The 13,106-nt window shown below is 53.9% G+C and overlaps 6 protein-coding genes across 6 annotated transcripts; 4 read left to right on the top strand and 2 right to left on the bottom strand.

Moving 5' to 3' along the window:
- Positions 1-391: 391 nt before the first annotated feature.
- Positions 392-2,062, top strand: CCMA1212_007859 (H/ACA ribonucleoprotein complex non-core subunit NAF1; the record flags this gene model as incomplete). The annotated part of the gene is made up of 1 exon (XM_073705020.1): positions 392-2,062. One exon carries the CDS (start codon positions 392-394, stop codon positions 2,060-2,062), a length of 1,671 nt encoding a protein of 556 aa, XP_073556372.1.
- Positions 2,063-2,720: 658 nt separating this feature from the next.
- CCMA1212_007858 (Leucine aminopeptidase 1) lies at positions 2,721-4,041 on the top strand (the record flags this gene model as incomplete). Its single annotated transcript, XM_073705019.1, has 3 exons — positions 2,721-2,900; positions 2,976-3,719; positions 3,778-4,041. 3 exons carry the CDS (start codon positions 2,721-2,723, stop codon positions 4,039-4,041), a joined length of 1,188 nt encoding a protein of 395 aa, XP_073556371.1.
- A 926-nt stretch (positions 4,042-4,967) lies between these two features.
- Positions 4,968-5,429, top strand: CCMA1212_007857 (uncharacterized protein; the record flags this gene model as incomplete). The annotated part of the gene is made up of 1 exon (XM_073705018.1): positions 4,968-5,429. The coding sequence occupies one exon, from the start codon at positions 4,968-4,970 to the stop codon at positions 5,427-5,429; it is 462 nt and encodes a 153-aa protein (XP_073556377.1).
- Positions 5,430-5,997: 568 nt separating this feature from the next.
- CCMA1212_007856 (DNA replication complex GINS protein PSF2) lies at positions 5,998-6,836 on the bottom strand (the record flags this gene model as incomplete). The annotated part of the gene is made up of 2 exons (XM_073705017.1): positions 5,998-6,639; positions 6,723-6,836. The coding sequence occupies 2 exons, from the start codon at positions 6,834-6,836 to the stop codon at positions 5,998-6,000; spliced, it is 756 nt and encodes a 251-aa protein (XP_073556376.1).
- Positions 6,837-8,262: 1,426 nt separating this feature from the next.
- Positions 8,263-9,718, top strand: CCMA1212_007855 (uncharacterized protein; the record flags this gene model as incomplete). The annotated part of the gene is made up of 4 exons (XM_073705016.1): positions 8,263-8,361; positions 8,386-8,839; positions 8,930-9,479; positions 9,550-9,718. Coding segments are annotated over 4 exons (1,272 nt in total), but the record flags the coding sequence as incomplete, so codon positions are not given.
- A 255-nt stretch (positions 9,719-9,973) lies between these two features.
- On the bottom strand, positions 9,974-12,678 carry CCMA1212_007854 (uncharacterized protein; the record flags this gene model as incomplete). Its single annotated transcript, XM_073705015.1, has 2 exons — positions 9,974-11,980; positions 12,037-12,678. 2 exons carry the CDS (start codon positions 12,676-12,678, stop codon positions 9,974-9,976), a joined length of 2,649 nt encoding a protein of 882 aa, XP_073556378.1.
- Positions 12,679-13,106: the final 428 nt, after the last annotated feature.

Genomic DNA, 13,106 nt, shown 5'->3' with positions numbered 1-13,106 from the left:
ACTATCGGCCACTCAACTGCAGCGAACCTTTCCTGATCCGGAATGGCCGACCCCAACTCCCTCCCGCAACGCGATTCTGCCAGTGCTTCTTTTTTTTTTTTTTTTTTTTTTTTTTTTTTTTTTTTTTTTTTTCTTCTTATCGGCTAGCAGAGCATTTCTTCGCCATCGCATTCTGCAAGAAAATCTCAGTCCACCACGCCAATCTCTTGTTCTCTTGAGTCTTGGATTCTAGTTTTGTCCTTCTCACCTTTCTTCTCATCTTTGAAGCTAGCATTACTATTGTCGATTATATCATACAGCATCACGACGCTGGGGCAGGCCGCAACCTTTCACCAAGAGGCGAATCTGATAAGCGCAAAACCTGCACAAACCGCACGTATTCCCCATCGCGATGTCGGGTTTTCAGATTCCCGGACTGGGACAAGCAAAGCCCAATGAAATCCTACCGCCACTTCCAGCCGATCTTGCAGTTGCCGCTGCGAGCGCCGCCGAAGACGATCGAGAGATGCTGGATGTGAACCAATCCGCGCCCCAAACAGCACTGTCGACAACAGCAGGCCACAGCGAATCCGTCAAGGCTGCCTCCGAAGCTCCAGCCGACCATCACATGTCAGATTCTATGCCAATTGATCAGGCTGGAAGCCCGCCGTCCTTGACACACGCCCTCGAAGCAGCCCTCGGTGGCCTCGACAATGGCGAGACGCCTCGCCAAGCGCCCCAGTCCGACGCAGAGCCGGTTCCTTTACAACCCGACGAAAGCGAGAACCCGGAATGGGAGATTGATTCCTCTCCATACGAATCTTCAGACTCCAGCTCCGACTCGTCGTCCGATGATGATGACTCGGACAATGAGGGCTACGAGCCTCTGGGCATTGAAGAAACCGCACGGCTTCTCATGGAGATGGAGGGGGGCTCTGACGATGAAGGTGATAAGGGCAAGTCCGCCTCTAACTACGTACGAACCAAGAATGAGCTTCCGGAAGAGATCATCCCCCGACCAGACGTGACGATCACTCCCGAAATGAGAATAGACGAACTGGGTGTTGTCGAGCATATTGTGGAAAACATCATGCTTGTCAAAGCCTTTACTCCGGGAGAATACCAAGTCTTGGATAGCGGATCTGTCTTGTGCAACTCAGAGAGAGTTGTCATCGGAGTCATTGCCGAGACAATCGGCAAGGTGCTACAGCCGATGTACACAGTTACATTCAACTCAGCAGAAGAAATCAAGGAGCTTGGACTGGAAGTCGGAACCAAGATATTCTATCCTGTCGACCACGCATCGTTTGTCTTCACGGAGCCTTTGAAGAACCTCAAGGGCTCAGACGCCAGTAATCTGCACGACGAGGAGGTCGGCGACGAGGAGATAGAATTCTCAGACGACGAGAAAGAAGCAGAGTACAAGCGGTCGTTGAAGCAGAAGAAGAAAGACAAGTGGAAGAGCGGCAGTGGAAAGGAAGGAAAGCAGGCTCACCCGTTGCGCCAGGAGATGTCCGCAGACGGCAGCTTGAACTATGACGAGGAAGACGATGGCCCGTACAAGCCGCTAGCACGACCTGCCGGTTACGGTACGGGCGCTCCATCATCTGAGAGTCATGAGCCTCCTCCTAGGTCAAGCTTCTCTCGTGGTGGTCGGAGAGGAGACTCTCGGGGCAGAGGTGGTCGCGGCAGAGGCGCGGGCCGTGGTGGCCGAGGGGGCTACAGTCAACCTAGGGATGGGTATTCTCTCCCTCCTCAAGGCGCTCAGCAGCCTCCAGCTTCCGCACCCGCAAGCAGCTCGTGGAACTTCAACCCAGTCCCCCCACCCAATTCCGTGCCCGCGCCGTCTCTTCCTCAGTTCGGCTTCCCTCTTCCCGGGTGGCAGCAGCCAGTGCCCTCCGGGGTGCCGCCGCCGCCGCCAGGCTGGCCTGGATCTGCTCAAGGACAGGGACAAGCATCCAATGCCGGAAACTTTGTCAACCCTGCGTTCTTTGCGGCGTTGATGAGCCAGATTCAGGCACAGAGCGGGCAGACAGGATGGAACGGCCAAGTCCCGCCGCCTCCGCCGCCACCTCAGCAATGAGGGTGCATTTGACGTTCAGTTTGGGTTCTCATACTAAGCTAGGAGGAAATGGATCAAGAATTGTTTGGCGTTTGGCTATGGTCTTATGGAATTGGGCATGTTGCTGCCTCGGTTGTACCGCTTAGATACCTATGTATCACGTCTATATGATCTTCACTACAGCATGGACAAAACTCTATTCCAGTGTTGTTCGCTACAATTACAACAGGCTATTATCATTCATTCTCATGCAAAGTAATCGCCACTGCACAAGATAATGTCAAAAAGACATTGCCGATCTATAGGTCAGTACGGTACTCAACTGTCACTCATAAGTTGTCCATCTCATGGCATTTGTCGAGCGACTCATGACTGTCCAATCGCATCTTCTGCAAGCTCCCCACGCAGCATCACGCCGCACTACCGCTTACGGCTAGGCGGATCCGACCCCAAACATAAGGCCCAGCCCCCCTGTAAATCAGTGGAGATCTGTGACCTAGGTGGGTTCCCAGGCAAGGTACCAACCTGATCTCGTCACTCCTCCAGTCCTTGTCTCTCTTCTGATCTTACTCCTGTCACCGTCACTCTTCCTCTCTCCATCGCTCTCTATCCTGCCCATCTACGGCATCGAGAGAACAAGCAGGCTTATTTCCCATATTCATCGTATCGCGTCGACATCATGAAATTCCTACAGACCTCTCTTGTGGCTGCCCTGCCTGCAGCCCTCGTCAGCGGCCGCTTCGTGGCGGAGAACGAGGGCGACCATGTTATTCTCGAGGAGCCGGCCAAGTACCTCGTCGAGTTGAGCCCCGGCGAGACGCAATGGGTGACCGAGGAAGACAAGTGGGATCTCAGGCGTGTACGTTTCCATCCGTCCTCCTAGCCTACCTACACTAGCTATGAACAGCTTAACTGACTTATCAACCCGGCACAGAACGGCCAACGCTTCATGGACATCACCGACACACGAGACCTCGGCTCCCTGCGGGCCCAGTCCCAGGCTGCCGCCGTCCAGTTCCCCGACAAGTGCGTCAAGCAGAAGGAAGTCGGCCAGCTCGCGGGCAACCTGTCCAAGGACGAGATGCTCAAGAACCTCCAGAAGCTGACGAGCTTCCACACGCGATACTACAAGTCCGACTACGGCCGCCAGTCGTCCGAGTGGGTGCTGGAAAAGGTCAACCAGATCATCAAGGACGCCGGCGCCAGCGACACCGTCGCCGCGAGCCCCTTTGCCCACTCGTGGCCGCAGAGCTCCGTCATTGCGCGCATCCCCGGCAAGACCAACACCACCGTCGTCATCGGCGCACACCAGGATTCCATCAATCTGTGGTTGCCCGCTATCCTCGCGGCTCCTGGCGCCGACGACGATGGCAGCGGCACCGTCACCATCCTCGAGGTCTTCCGCACGCTGCTCGGAGACAAGGACGTCGTTGGCGGCTCTGCCAGGAACACGGTCGAGTTTCACTGGTACAGCGCCGAGGAGGCCGGCCTCTTGGGCAGCCAAGCCATCTTCCAGGCGTACGAGAAGGCGGGCCGCGACGTCAAGGCCATGCTGCAGCAGGACATGACCGGCTACGCTCAGGGAACCATTGACGCGGGCAAGCCAGTGAGCGTGGGCGTCATCACCGACTACGTCGACCCTGGTCTTACTGCCTTTATCAAGAAGGTTATCGAGGAGGTAAGTCGATCAAAGAATAAAGGGCGAAAAATTGACAAACTGCTAACCTTTTCTACAGTACTGCAGCATTCCCTGGGTCGAGACCAAGTGCGGCTATGCTTGCTCCGACCACGCCTCTGCGTCCAAGGCCGGTTACCCTTCTGCCTTTGTTATTGAGTCGGCATTTGAAAACTCGGACCAGCACATCCACGGTACTGACGACCTGATCAAGTATCTGTCGTTTGACCACATGCTCGAGCACGCCAAGATGACCTTGGGCTTGGTGTACGAGCTCGCGTACCACGACTTTTCCGCAACCCGTGAAGAGCCCTCAGAGTTGTAAATAGATTGATACCAGTAGTTCCGTTATCGACGCGAGAAGCGATAGAGCTTCTTTGTAGTTTTAGCATTGCTAAGAATGAGATTATTACTATACACTCTTTGAAGGCGACAACCTCTCTATGTGTCCGCCAAAAAAAGGCGAAAGGATCAATCTTGCCGCAGGCTCGATAAAGTCTCCGTTTCCAGCAGAGCTATGTTATCAGCCAACAGTATGCGTCCCGTATGACATAAACTCGCCCAAGTACAAGACGAAAGAAGCAAAAGGACATTCAAAACGGGCCGGCAAAGCAGCCGTCTCTCGCCCCAATGCAGTAAGACAAACGGTGCAGCTGGCAAAGCCAGTTGGCAGAGAACTGGCAACGCGAACGCTCCCCCAACTCCACCCACCATAAAGACCTAGGAGGGAAGGCTTCACCTTTCTCGAAAACCTGAAAGCATAAAGCCCGCTTGAAAAGCCAGAAAAAAAAAACCAGCATAGCCTAACCACTTCGCGCTTGACAGAAAGAGGGCTCGAAAGTCTTCAAAGGAAGAAGAGGGGAAGAAGAACACGGGTGCGATGGGATAGGGAGTAAACCCCTTTCAGCAAAGCAACAAAGGAAGAAGCAGGTCCGAGTCTTTGTGTGGCGGGTGCAAGGTTTCGAAACGAAGGCCGTAAAGGTAGGTAGCTTCTTTCTCTCTCTTTTTTTTTCCCTCCTTCTTCTGCTTGTGCGCCTTCTTCTCTCCTTCGTTTTATGCGTTTTGTGTGTCTTCTTCCTCCTCCTCCTCATCATCGTCCTCCTCCTCTTCTTCTCCTTCTTCCTTCTTCCTTTTTGTACTAAAAAATATTCAAACGGGCAAACACATTTTATCATTCTGGTTCTTTGGAAACTGATTCGATATTTTGCAGTTTGCGTAAGATATTTATTTTCCTCGTTTTCCCACGGGAACATGTTTGGCACCATGGGAGCCCTTGCCGCGCCGGAAATCCACAAGAAGAGGCCCTTTCTGGATGAGGAGACCTATTCCATGGAAGATGGTCTGCCGCAGAAGCGCCGCTGTGGGGGTCTCGGTGTTCTTTCACCTGGGCAAGGAGATTCCGCGAGCGACAGTATCGGCGCGGACGTGACGATGACGAACGCTCAGCCTGGCGTCAGTGATCGGACGGCGACGGACGACCAGTCGTACTTTCAGATATCCAGCGAGCAGCGGCAGCAGACGGAGCCGCAAGAGCGTCGGGGACGTACTCGATGGCGGGAAGGCAGTGAGCCGCTCGGTTGGGACGAGTCGGAGTGGACTACGCCCCGAAACATGGTTGCGAGCTTTGATGACAGCCCTGGAGCAGAGCAGAACCCTACTCTTGACTCTGACGCCGGGGCTGTCAAGGCTGACTGCGATTGCCATCGAGCTTGAACCCGGATGGCTGCAATGAGAGCGCTAGTGTTTGCGTTGTCGACGAAGCTCGAGTATGATATGCCCGCCAATTCGCGAGGGAATGACGACGTGCTTCGTCTCTATTCCTGTGAGTATTGCCATCGCCATCGATGATTTGCGTTCACGTAGACTGACGCCAGCGATGAAGACAATCAATAGCCAACGATCGAACGCCCTCAGACTACCGCAGTATGGATCTCGTGTCTACAGTTCCAAGACTGTTGACCATCCTGGTGCACCATGCTGGATAGGTGTCAAAGGCTTGGACGGTTTATGTTGGACGAGCTGTGGCTTGGGTAGCTTGAGACATCGGGCTCGATCGAGGGCCCCGCGAATATTTCGGCTGGCCTTGATGACGGATTCGCTGTATAGGATAGAGACTGAGCCGGATATTGAAGCCCGATAGAAACTTGCACGTCTCTCGATTTCATCTTACATTAGGGCTCGATTTTCGTGGCGGTTCTGGCGAGAGCAGCGATGTATGGTTTTGACCTGGCTCCTCTCGTGGCTGCTGTTTGGCAATTGATCTTTTCAAGCTTGTTGTTTCTTAAAGTCCCATGTCATCGTCGCTGAGATCGTCGTCCATGTCATGGCCATGTTCCTCCTCCTCGTCACGCCGTGTGGTTTCAGCGCTTGCGCCAATCTTTCGAACTCCCTCGGCCACGCCCACAACGAAGCCTCTGCTCTCGGCAAGCTCCATGGCCCCCACGCCACGAAGGCTGGTGACGCCCTCCCCGTGGCTTTCAGGATGTGTGATTTTGGCTCTCATCTTGGCGGCTCGAGCCTCCTGCAGGTCTCTCAGGAGAGAGCGCACTTCCGAAGCAGACGGGACATCGTCGCTCGCGTGTGCGAGGAGCATCTCGGCGAATTCGAACCAGTGGTACGGCAGGGCGCCTGCTGGAGCCGTAGCGGTGCAGGATGGCAGGAAGGGAGGCGACAGGACGGTGTCGTTGTCGGAGGAGTTGAACCGTCTGGAATTGCCTCTGCTGTCGGCTCGTACTGGCGGAGGAGGGGGAGGCGCCCAGTCCTTGACGTCGACGGCGGTTTCGTAGTTGACGATTTCGCGGAGGGAGTCGGGATGGAGCCACGCTGGGGGCACAATGTTGGCGCGCCGCTGCTTCTTGAGGAGAAGCGCGAGCCATAGGGGCAGATCAGCGCGGTATGGCGGGCGGAGCTTGGGAGTCGAGCCCTGTTTTCATTGAATTCGAGTGTTAGTAGAAGGGTCGAACGGAGCTCGATGCAGACAAAGGGCTGGGAGTGGAAATGGCTGACCGAGAGAAGCTCAATGCTCTCGAGACGCTGCCGGGGAACGACGGTCACGAGCTCCATCTCGCAGAGGAAGGCCACCTCCGAGGGCACCAGGCCCAATGGTAGAGGCAAGGCCATGGTTGGGTGTGGTTCAAGGTGGTGATGCTGAGGCGTAACACGAGGCTGAGTGTAAGCTGGTGTTGAAAATGTCGTGCCCCTCCAGCTGTCAGGCGCGTAACCCCACTCGCCGCCCGGTACCTGGATTGCCAGATCTGCGTACCTTGAATAGATCTCGCGATCTTGGTGAATGGGTTGGCTTTGACAATGGAGCTTTCAAATTTGCGTTTGGGGTCAATTGCAATCTTGCAAGAGTTTTGCTAGAATAGAGATGCAACTGCGCATTCGGTGGGTGGCTTTGAGTTTCGTTTTCTGGCCCTTGAGAACGAACCTTGGATCTGAAGACGCGGCTCAGATTTGATGACCGGGCTACCTGAGGTAAGGGAGCTTGCATAAACAGTGCACAACCATCAATTAGTCGCATCCAATCCTTGAGGTCCAGAATAGACTGCCGACAATACAACCGTCAAGTATAAGGGTGAGGCGCCGAAACATCACGAGTTAAATCGTTCGGTAGGACTAGAACGGGAGAAACCTGCCATACCTACCACCAAAGAGTGCATACAGATTGCTGCCCTCCAGTGCAAACCATTGGTTTTCAAATCTTCATAATGACTTGCCATACACTTCTCGATATAATCACCACGCTGCCCTGGCCTATACAACCATTCTGACCTTCAACCATGACTATTGCTCTCGGCCTCTGGGGCAACACCCTCGCAGCAATTTTCTTGGGCATATGCTGTACTATACACTTCGAAAACAAGGCGAGCTTCTTTGATGTGACCACCTGAACGGTAAGGGCGGCCATGGTCGTGACCGGCAACTCTATGTCATCAGGATCGATAATCTCCATACTACCTTAGGACCGGCTCATAGCACTATCCCGAGGTAAGTGCACCCAGAATTTCAGTAGACCAATGCTATAGCCTTGTCACGTATAAGGCCATCAAGCCTAGGTACCGGACGCGATATATTACGTCTTTCAGCTCATTTCTCTGCAGTGACGAGTCTTTCGTGAGTCATCGATGGTACAGGGATGGAGCACGACAACTTGCATGCCGAGTTGGTCATGTCGGAGGCATCGAAGCAGAACAGATGACGGTTCAAAGCAGTAAGCTGATGCCATGTCGAGACACCATGTGATTTAATCTTGAAATGAGAAACAGGTCGAAACACAGCATTATGACCATGGAAAGAAGCATGTGAGCTCCTATAATAGCGTCTTGGAAGAGAAGTTCCCACAGTGTCAATATATCCCGCCCAGTCAACGGACGAACCACTTTACGCGCGAATTGTGCGCGACAAGCCTCGCCGCAGGCCATCAAATTCTTCCTCATGCCTTGCGCTCGAGGCGTGATTGGCCAGAGATAGCACCAGAGCCACACTGTGTCCGGACGGACGCGATGCTGGGCGATGCAAACGGACGAAGCAAACGGTCAGCCAGATAAGGAAGGATAAGGCACTGGCCTCGTTCATCGCATCTGCCTCTCCGTCTCCGTCTTCCCCTGAGCAAGGCCTCGTCCGATATATAGAGCGGCATTCCGTGTGCTTCTAATTGACAAAACAGGTGCCATTCTGGTCGAACCTCATCTCGATTGACTCGATATCGTGCAAAGAGAAAGCCAGCATCACCATGGCCATCTACAGCGCTGTCCCGCCTCCTCCCGAATCCCCCCCTCCCAGCCAGTCGCCGGCAAACATCATCTACCCGTCGACTCCGGCATCCGGCACCGCCATCGACATCGAAGCCTGGACCATCTCGGCCCTGCAATCCCTCAGCGTCTCGCCCATTGCCCGCGGCACCGGGAGCCCTCTGTCCATCCCCCTCGATGCCCTCGCAGGCCCCTCCAAGCGCTCTGCCAGCCGCCAGCAGGTCACCATCGCAACCTCTTCGGAGGAGGTGAAGGTCACCGTCGTCTCTCCTCCGCGCAGGCCGCCTTCAGCACGGGACAGCCAGAAGCGCAGAGAGGCCCTCCTGAAGGGCAAGGAAGGTAGCCGGCAGCGTCGGCGATGGGAGAACGGTATTGAACACACTGCCCTTATCGGACATGTTTCGCACATGTCAGACGCGGGTCGCTGATATAAAGAGGGAATCTTGCTTCCCGTCACAGATCGTCTCGTGGGTGTGCCTAATGTCCAGCCGCCCGAGCCCGCCGACTGGGAAGTCCACCCGACGCATCCCATCCACCGAGTGCCCTACCAGCTCGCCCAGTTCTGGGACCACGGCGTGCGCCAGCGCATCCAGGACAAGACGGCCAAGCTGCAGGCCGCGCGCAAGAAGCAGCAGCTCAAGTCCGGCAGCGCAACGGGCCTCGGCGTGGGCGAAGTGCCGCGCGACCTGCGGGAGTCGACCAAGCGCAGCCCAGTCATCCGCACCTGGGTCAAGGCCCTGGAGGAGCCCGTCCGACAGTACATGGTTGACGAGCGGCGGAAACGCCAGGCTGAGGATGACGAGGATGCGGATAGCGCAGCCGAAGAGATGGACTCGGATGATGAGGAGATTGTCTTCGTGGGCCGCAACGGCAGAATGCGAGACTTGCAGCAGAAGAGGGCGGCTGCTGCGGCGAGATACAGGACTGCGCACCGACAGGTGTCGCAGGAGACTGTTGACTCGGGGCTGCTGTTTGATTCGTTTGGCGATGATGAGAGTGCTGCTTATAAGTGCGATGCCCCTTTGCTGTGATACCCCTTTGTGGCACTGGAGAAACTAACATCGCATTCTCTTCTCTAGGCGGTGGCTTACACATGCCATCTCGGACTACTATGGCCTGACGTCGCGGTCGGTCACCCTGGCCAACGCCCAGAGGGTGGTGTATGTCGGCTTGAAGCAGATGCCGCGACTGCAGAAGGGTCTTGGTCCCATGAGCCAGCTACCGCGGCCTCTGTGGGAGATTTGCTGAGTTCGTCGATGAGTGTCTTTTACAGCACAGACTCGATGAGGCTTGGGCTGGACAGAACCTCCAGTCTGCTAAAAGTGGTGTTTCCTTTCTTGAATACACTTCTTACTTTAAACGCATTTGCAGCCATTCATTTAATACAGCTAGGGAAATAGACGAGATATGGGGAGACAATATATACATTCCATCTCAACGGAGCTCACATATTCGCATTATCAGTATCATCTCCTCGAAGATGTGAAAGATATCGTGAAGAGATCAGTCTCCCCATCTCCGATCCAATACCTTCCCCGTGATCAACAACATCTTTTCTCCGCCAAGCAGAGATGCATATCTCGTCAACCGTCCATGAGCCGGCATATTAAGGAACGCAGCCAACCCCGACGGCCCAGCCTGCTCAAACAGCGTCTTCGAAAGAACTTTTGCAGCAAAGACATTCATGCCAGCCCCTCTAAACAACAGTTCCCACGGTGTCTCTTCCGAAGACAAGAACCTCGATAGTGCCACGCACTGCGAGGAGTACCGACACATGTAGGCCAAAACCCACGAGCCCATCGTGTCCGTCGCCCCCGGGACGAAATGTACATTTACATCTCCGTCTAATGCCGCCGCAAAAGTCACAAAGTCTGCATAAGCCGCTGAATCTGGGGGTGCTAATGTTCCCATGACTTCACCATGGGGGTCTAACTCCGAGACGAGGACGATGAGGGTTTCGTATTTCTGGCTGACTTTTTGTACGCGTTCTCGGAGTGGTGCTAGATGCTGGGAGCCTGGAAGAGGACGCTGCCTTACTTTGAGGATGTTGGTGATGATGATTCCTGTGCTCGGTGATAGGGATATATCTGCTTCGAAGCTAAGAGGGGACACGATCTCTTTGGGACGAGAAGCGCCTGGCAGCCAGTTCTGGGTGTTGTGGCGAGAGTAGTCCACATCGATCAATTTCTCCGGGGTCCATGCACTCTCCATCGTTCTCAATATCTGCCTTGGAAGATCAACCGAGATGATGATGGAAGCCTTCTCTGATGGAAACTCAAACTGAGGAGCTTGTGCGGGGGGCATTTCCTTAGCAGCTCCAGAGAAGGTTGCTTCATGGTCGTTGCTCTCCGGTGTTGCTCTGGCAAGCGTAGACGGTAAGGCGACCCCAGGCTGATTCGCTGCAGGAGGTTGGGTATTGAGACGAGGTCGCTTTATGCCCCTTAGTTCCATAAAGTTATGGAGGAGTATACTCGTGGCACTTGTGTCGTAGGATTTTGGTACAAGTCTCAGGGTATCATCGTCAAGCTTCCTACGGGCTTGGGGTTTGACTTCACGCAATTCTCGGCTTCCCGTGCCATTTGATATGTTTCCATGTACCGAACTGGTGGCACTTGGGCTCTCCCTTGGCTGGGTATTCGTGAGAGGTTCTTCATCGGCTTCGTCATCCTGTAATATTGAGTCTTCTATTTCTTCATCCTCTTGAAGGCGAAAGACTTCCACGTCCTCCTTGATTGAGACGAAATTGCGGCTGCTCAAGTGAGACGTTTCCTCATTAGAAAGGTACCATGCAAGTGTATCATCCGGCATCGCAAGCTCATCCTCCAGGATTGGCTGCCCATTCTGCGTCGGGAGAAACGCCCATCGAAGTGACAATTCAGAGCGCGGATCTCTCGGTACAGGCAATAGTTCAAAGCGACTGGGCGTGCTTCGTCTAAGGAACATAAAATGCAACTTCGCGGTGAGGTTTTCCACGGTCCACTCAGGGGCCGGGATGTCGAAGTCAAGCAGAGGAACGGGAATACGACATGTGGAAGCGCCCGGATCAAATCGTTCCTGACTCACCAACTGGTTGGCATAATACTGTCTGTCCTCGAGTAATGTCAAGAATGCATCTTCAAAATGCCCCTTTTCCTCGAGCTGGTTGAGCGACCCTTCACCCGCGTCAGCGATTAGAGACAGGCAAATTTCAGCGAGGGCGTTGTCTTCACTCGGAGCATCCGAGCTAGTATATACGACAGGGACCTCGAGTTTGGCTTCTTGGATCACCGAGTGGTACAGTTGGTTGAGCCGAGGTAAGTCTCCAGAGGAAGGCGAAGTCATGAAAGTGGAAGAGGCGATGGGGTCAGAGTCAAGCTCGCGTTGGATAGCCTCGGCAGCGGACCGTCCAGGGCTACTTGGCTCGGAAGAAAGATCAATCACTGCCACATCTCCGTCGGGGATGAATGGTTCAGCATCGTCGGATACCGGAGACAGGGGAGGCGAGATGGGGTCCAAACAGCTATACTGATACTAGACGGCCGTCAGCTATGGCATATCACCACGGTAAAAGAATAAGAGTTACTGACAGGCTGGATTTTCGTTTGTTGAGTGAACAATTCCTTGCATTCAAGCGTTGACGGCGGTCTGCTTTGTTCTCTCGCATGGTCTGCCGCAGCATCTGATAAGACTGGTTTGTCCACGTCAAGTTCTCGGTTTAGCTGTGCCCACAATCGCTCCATCTCAGGCGGAAATTGTAAGCCTTCGTCTCTCTCCGTCCTGGTGCAAGCCAGTGGAAGCCATTGTTGAAAGGAGTTTCTGTCCCTCTTGGCTCGAACTTCTTGCAAGCATTCTTCAAGGTCTTTCTCAGGGCAAGAGCCCAGGTCCAGTTCGCCAACAGGAACATAGAGGTCTTTGAGAAAGTTGCCAGAATATGACAAATGGAGATTCGATGGCGAATCTCCCAAAAACCTCTCGAGATCATTGCTGTGACATTGATCCTGATCGAATATGTCTTTGGTCAATTGCGGATTTGGAAGAGCCGCTATTCTGAGTCCCGGCTGGGCTACCAATCCATCTTTCTCGGTTACTTGTTTCGTGCTTTGGATGCTCGGTATATGGGACTGAAAGGTAAAAGGATGTCGTCTGTAGTTTGTGAAGCACTTTTCTCGACGGCCGTATTCATCTGCGGTTTCTATCCTGTCTATGGGTTTGGCTGGCGGTTGCGTCATGCTGGGTATCGATGTGTATACATGCTCGTTGCTATTGATGAAGATATGCGATAGTTTCTTCAGTGTCGAGATGGATGAGAAGGATAAAAGGCGAAATTGGTGGTGATTCTAACGCTCTCGTAATTCATCATGACCTGTGGCATATAACAGCTGAGGAAAGAGCGAAAGCGGGACCATGGGAAGCAACAGGTATCGATAACGTTTGTACTCATAAGTCTTAGGTCCTATAATGGGACGTCATAGATACATGCAATATGCCATCACAGAGCTGTTCCAGCTTTGATCATGGTTCCATCCAACGTTCGGAGAATGAACAAACCTGTGTCAACAAGGCCTCCCCTCAACATTACCCTGTAAAGCTGCATATCACGCTTCATGCGCATCACACCTGCCACGGGCACTAACCCCTGGTCGGTAGCGCTGTTACA

This window comes from Trichoderma ghanense, assembly GCF_004382785.1.
Source record: "Trichoderma ghanense strain CCMA-1212 chromosome Unknown scaffold_10, whole genome shotgun sequence".
In the NCBI taxonomy this organism is placed as follows: domain Eukaryota; kingdom Fungi; phylum Ascomycota; class Sordariomycetes; order Hypocreales; family Hypocreaceae; genus Trichoderma; species Trichoderma ghanense.
This window is presented reverse-complemented; position numbering and strand designations above follow the sequence as displayed.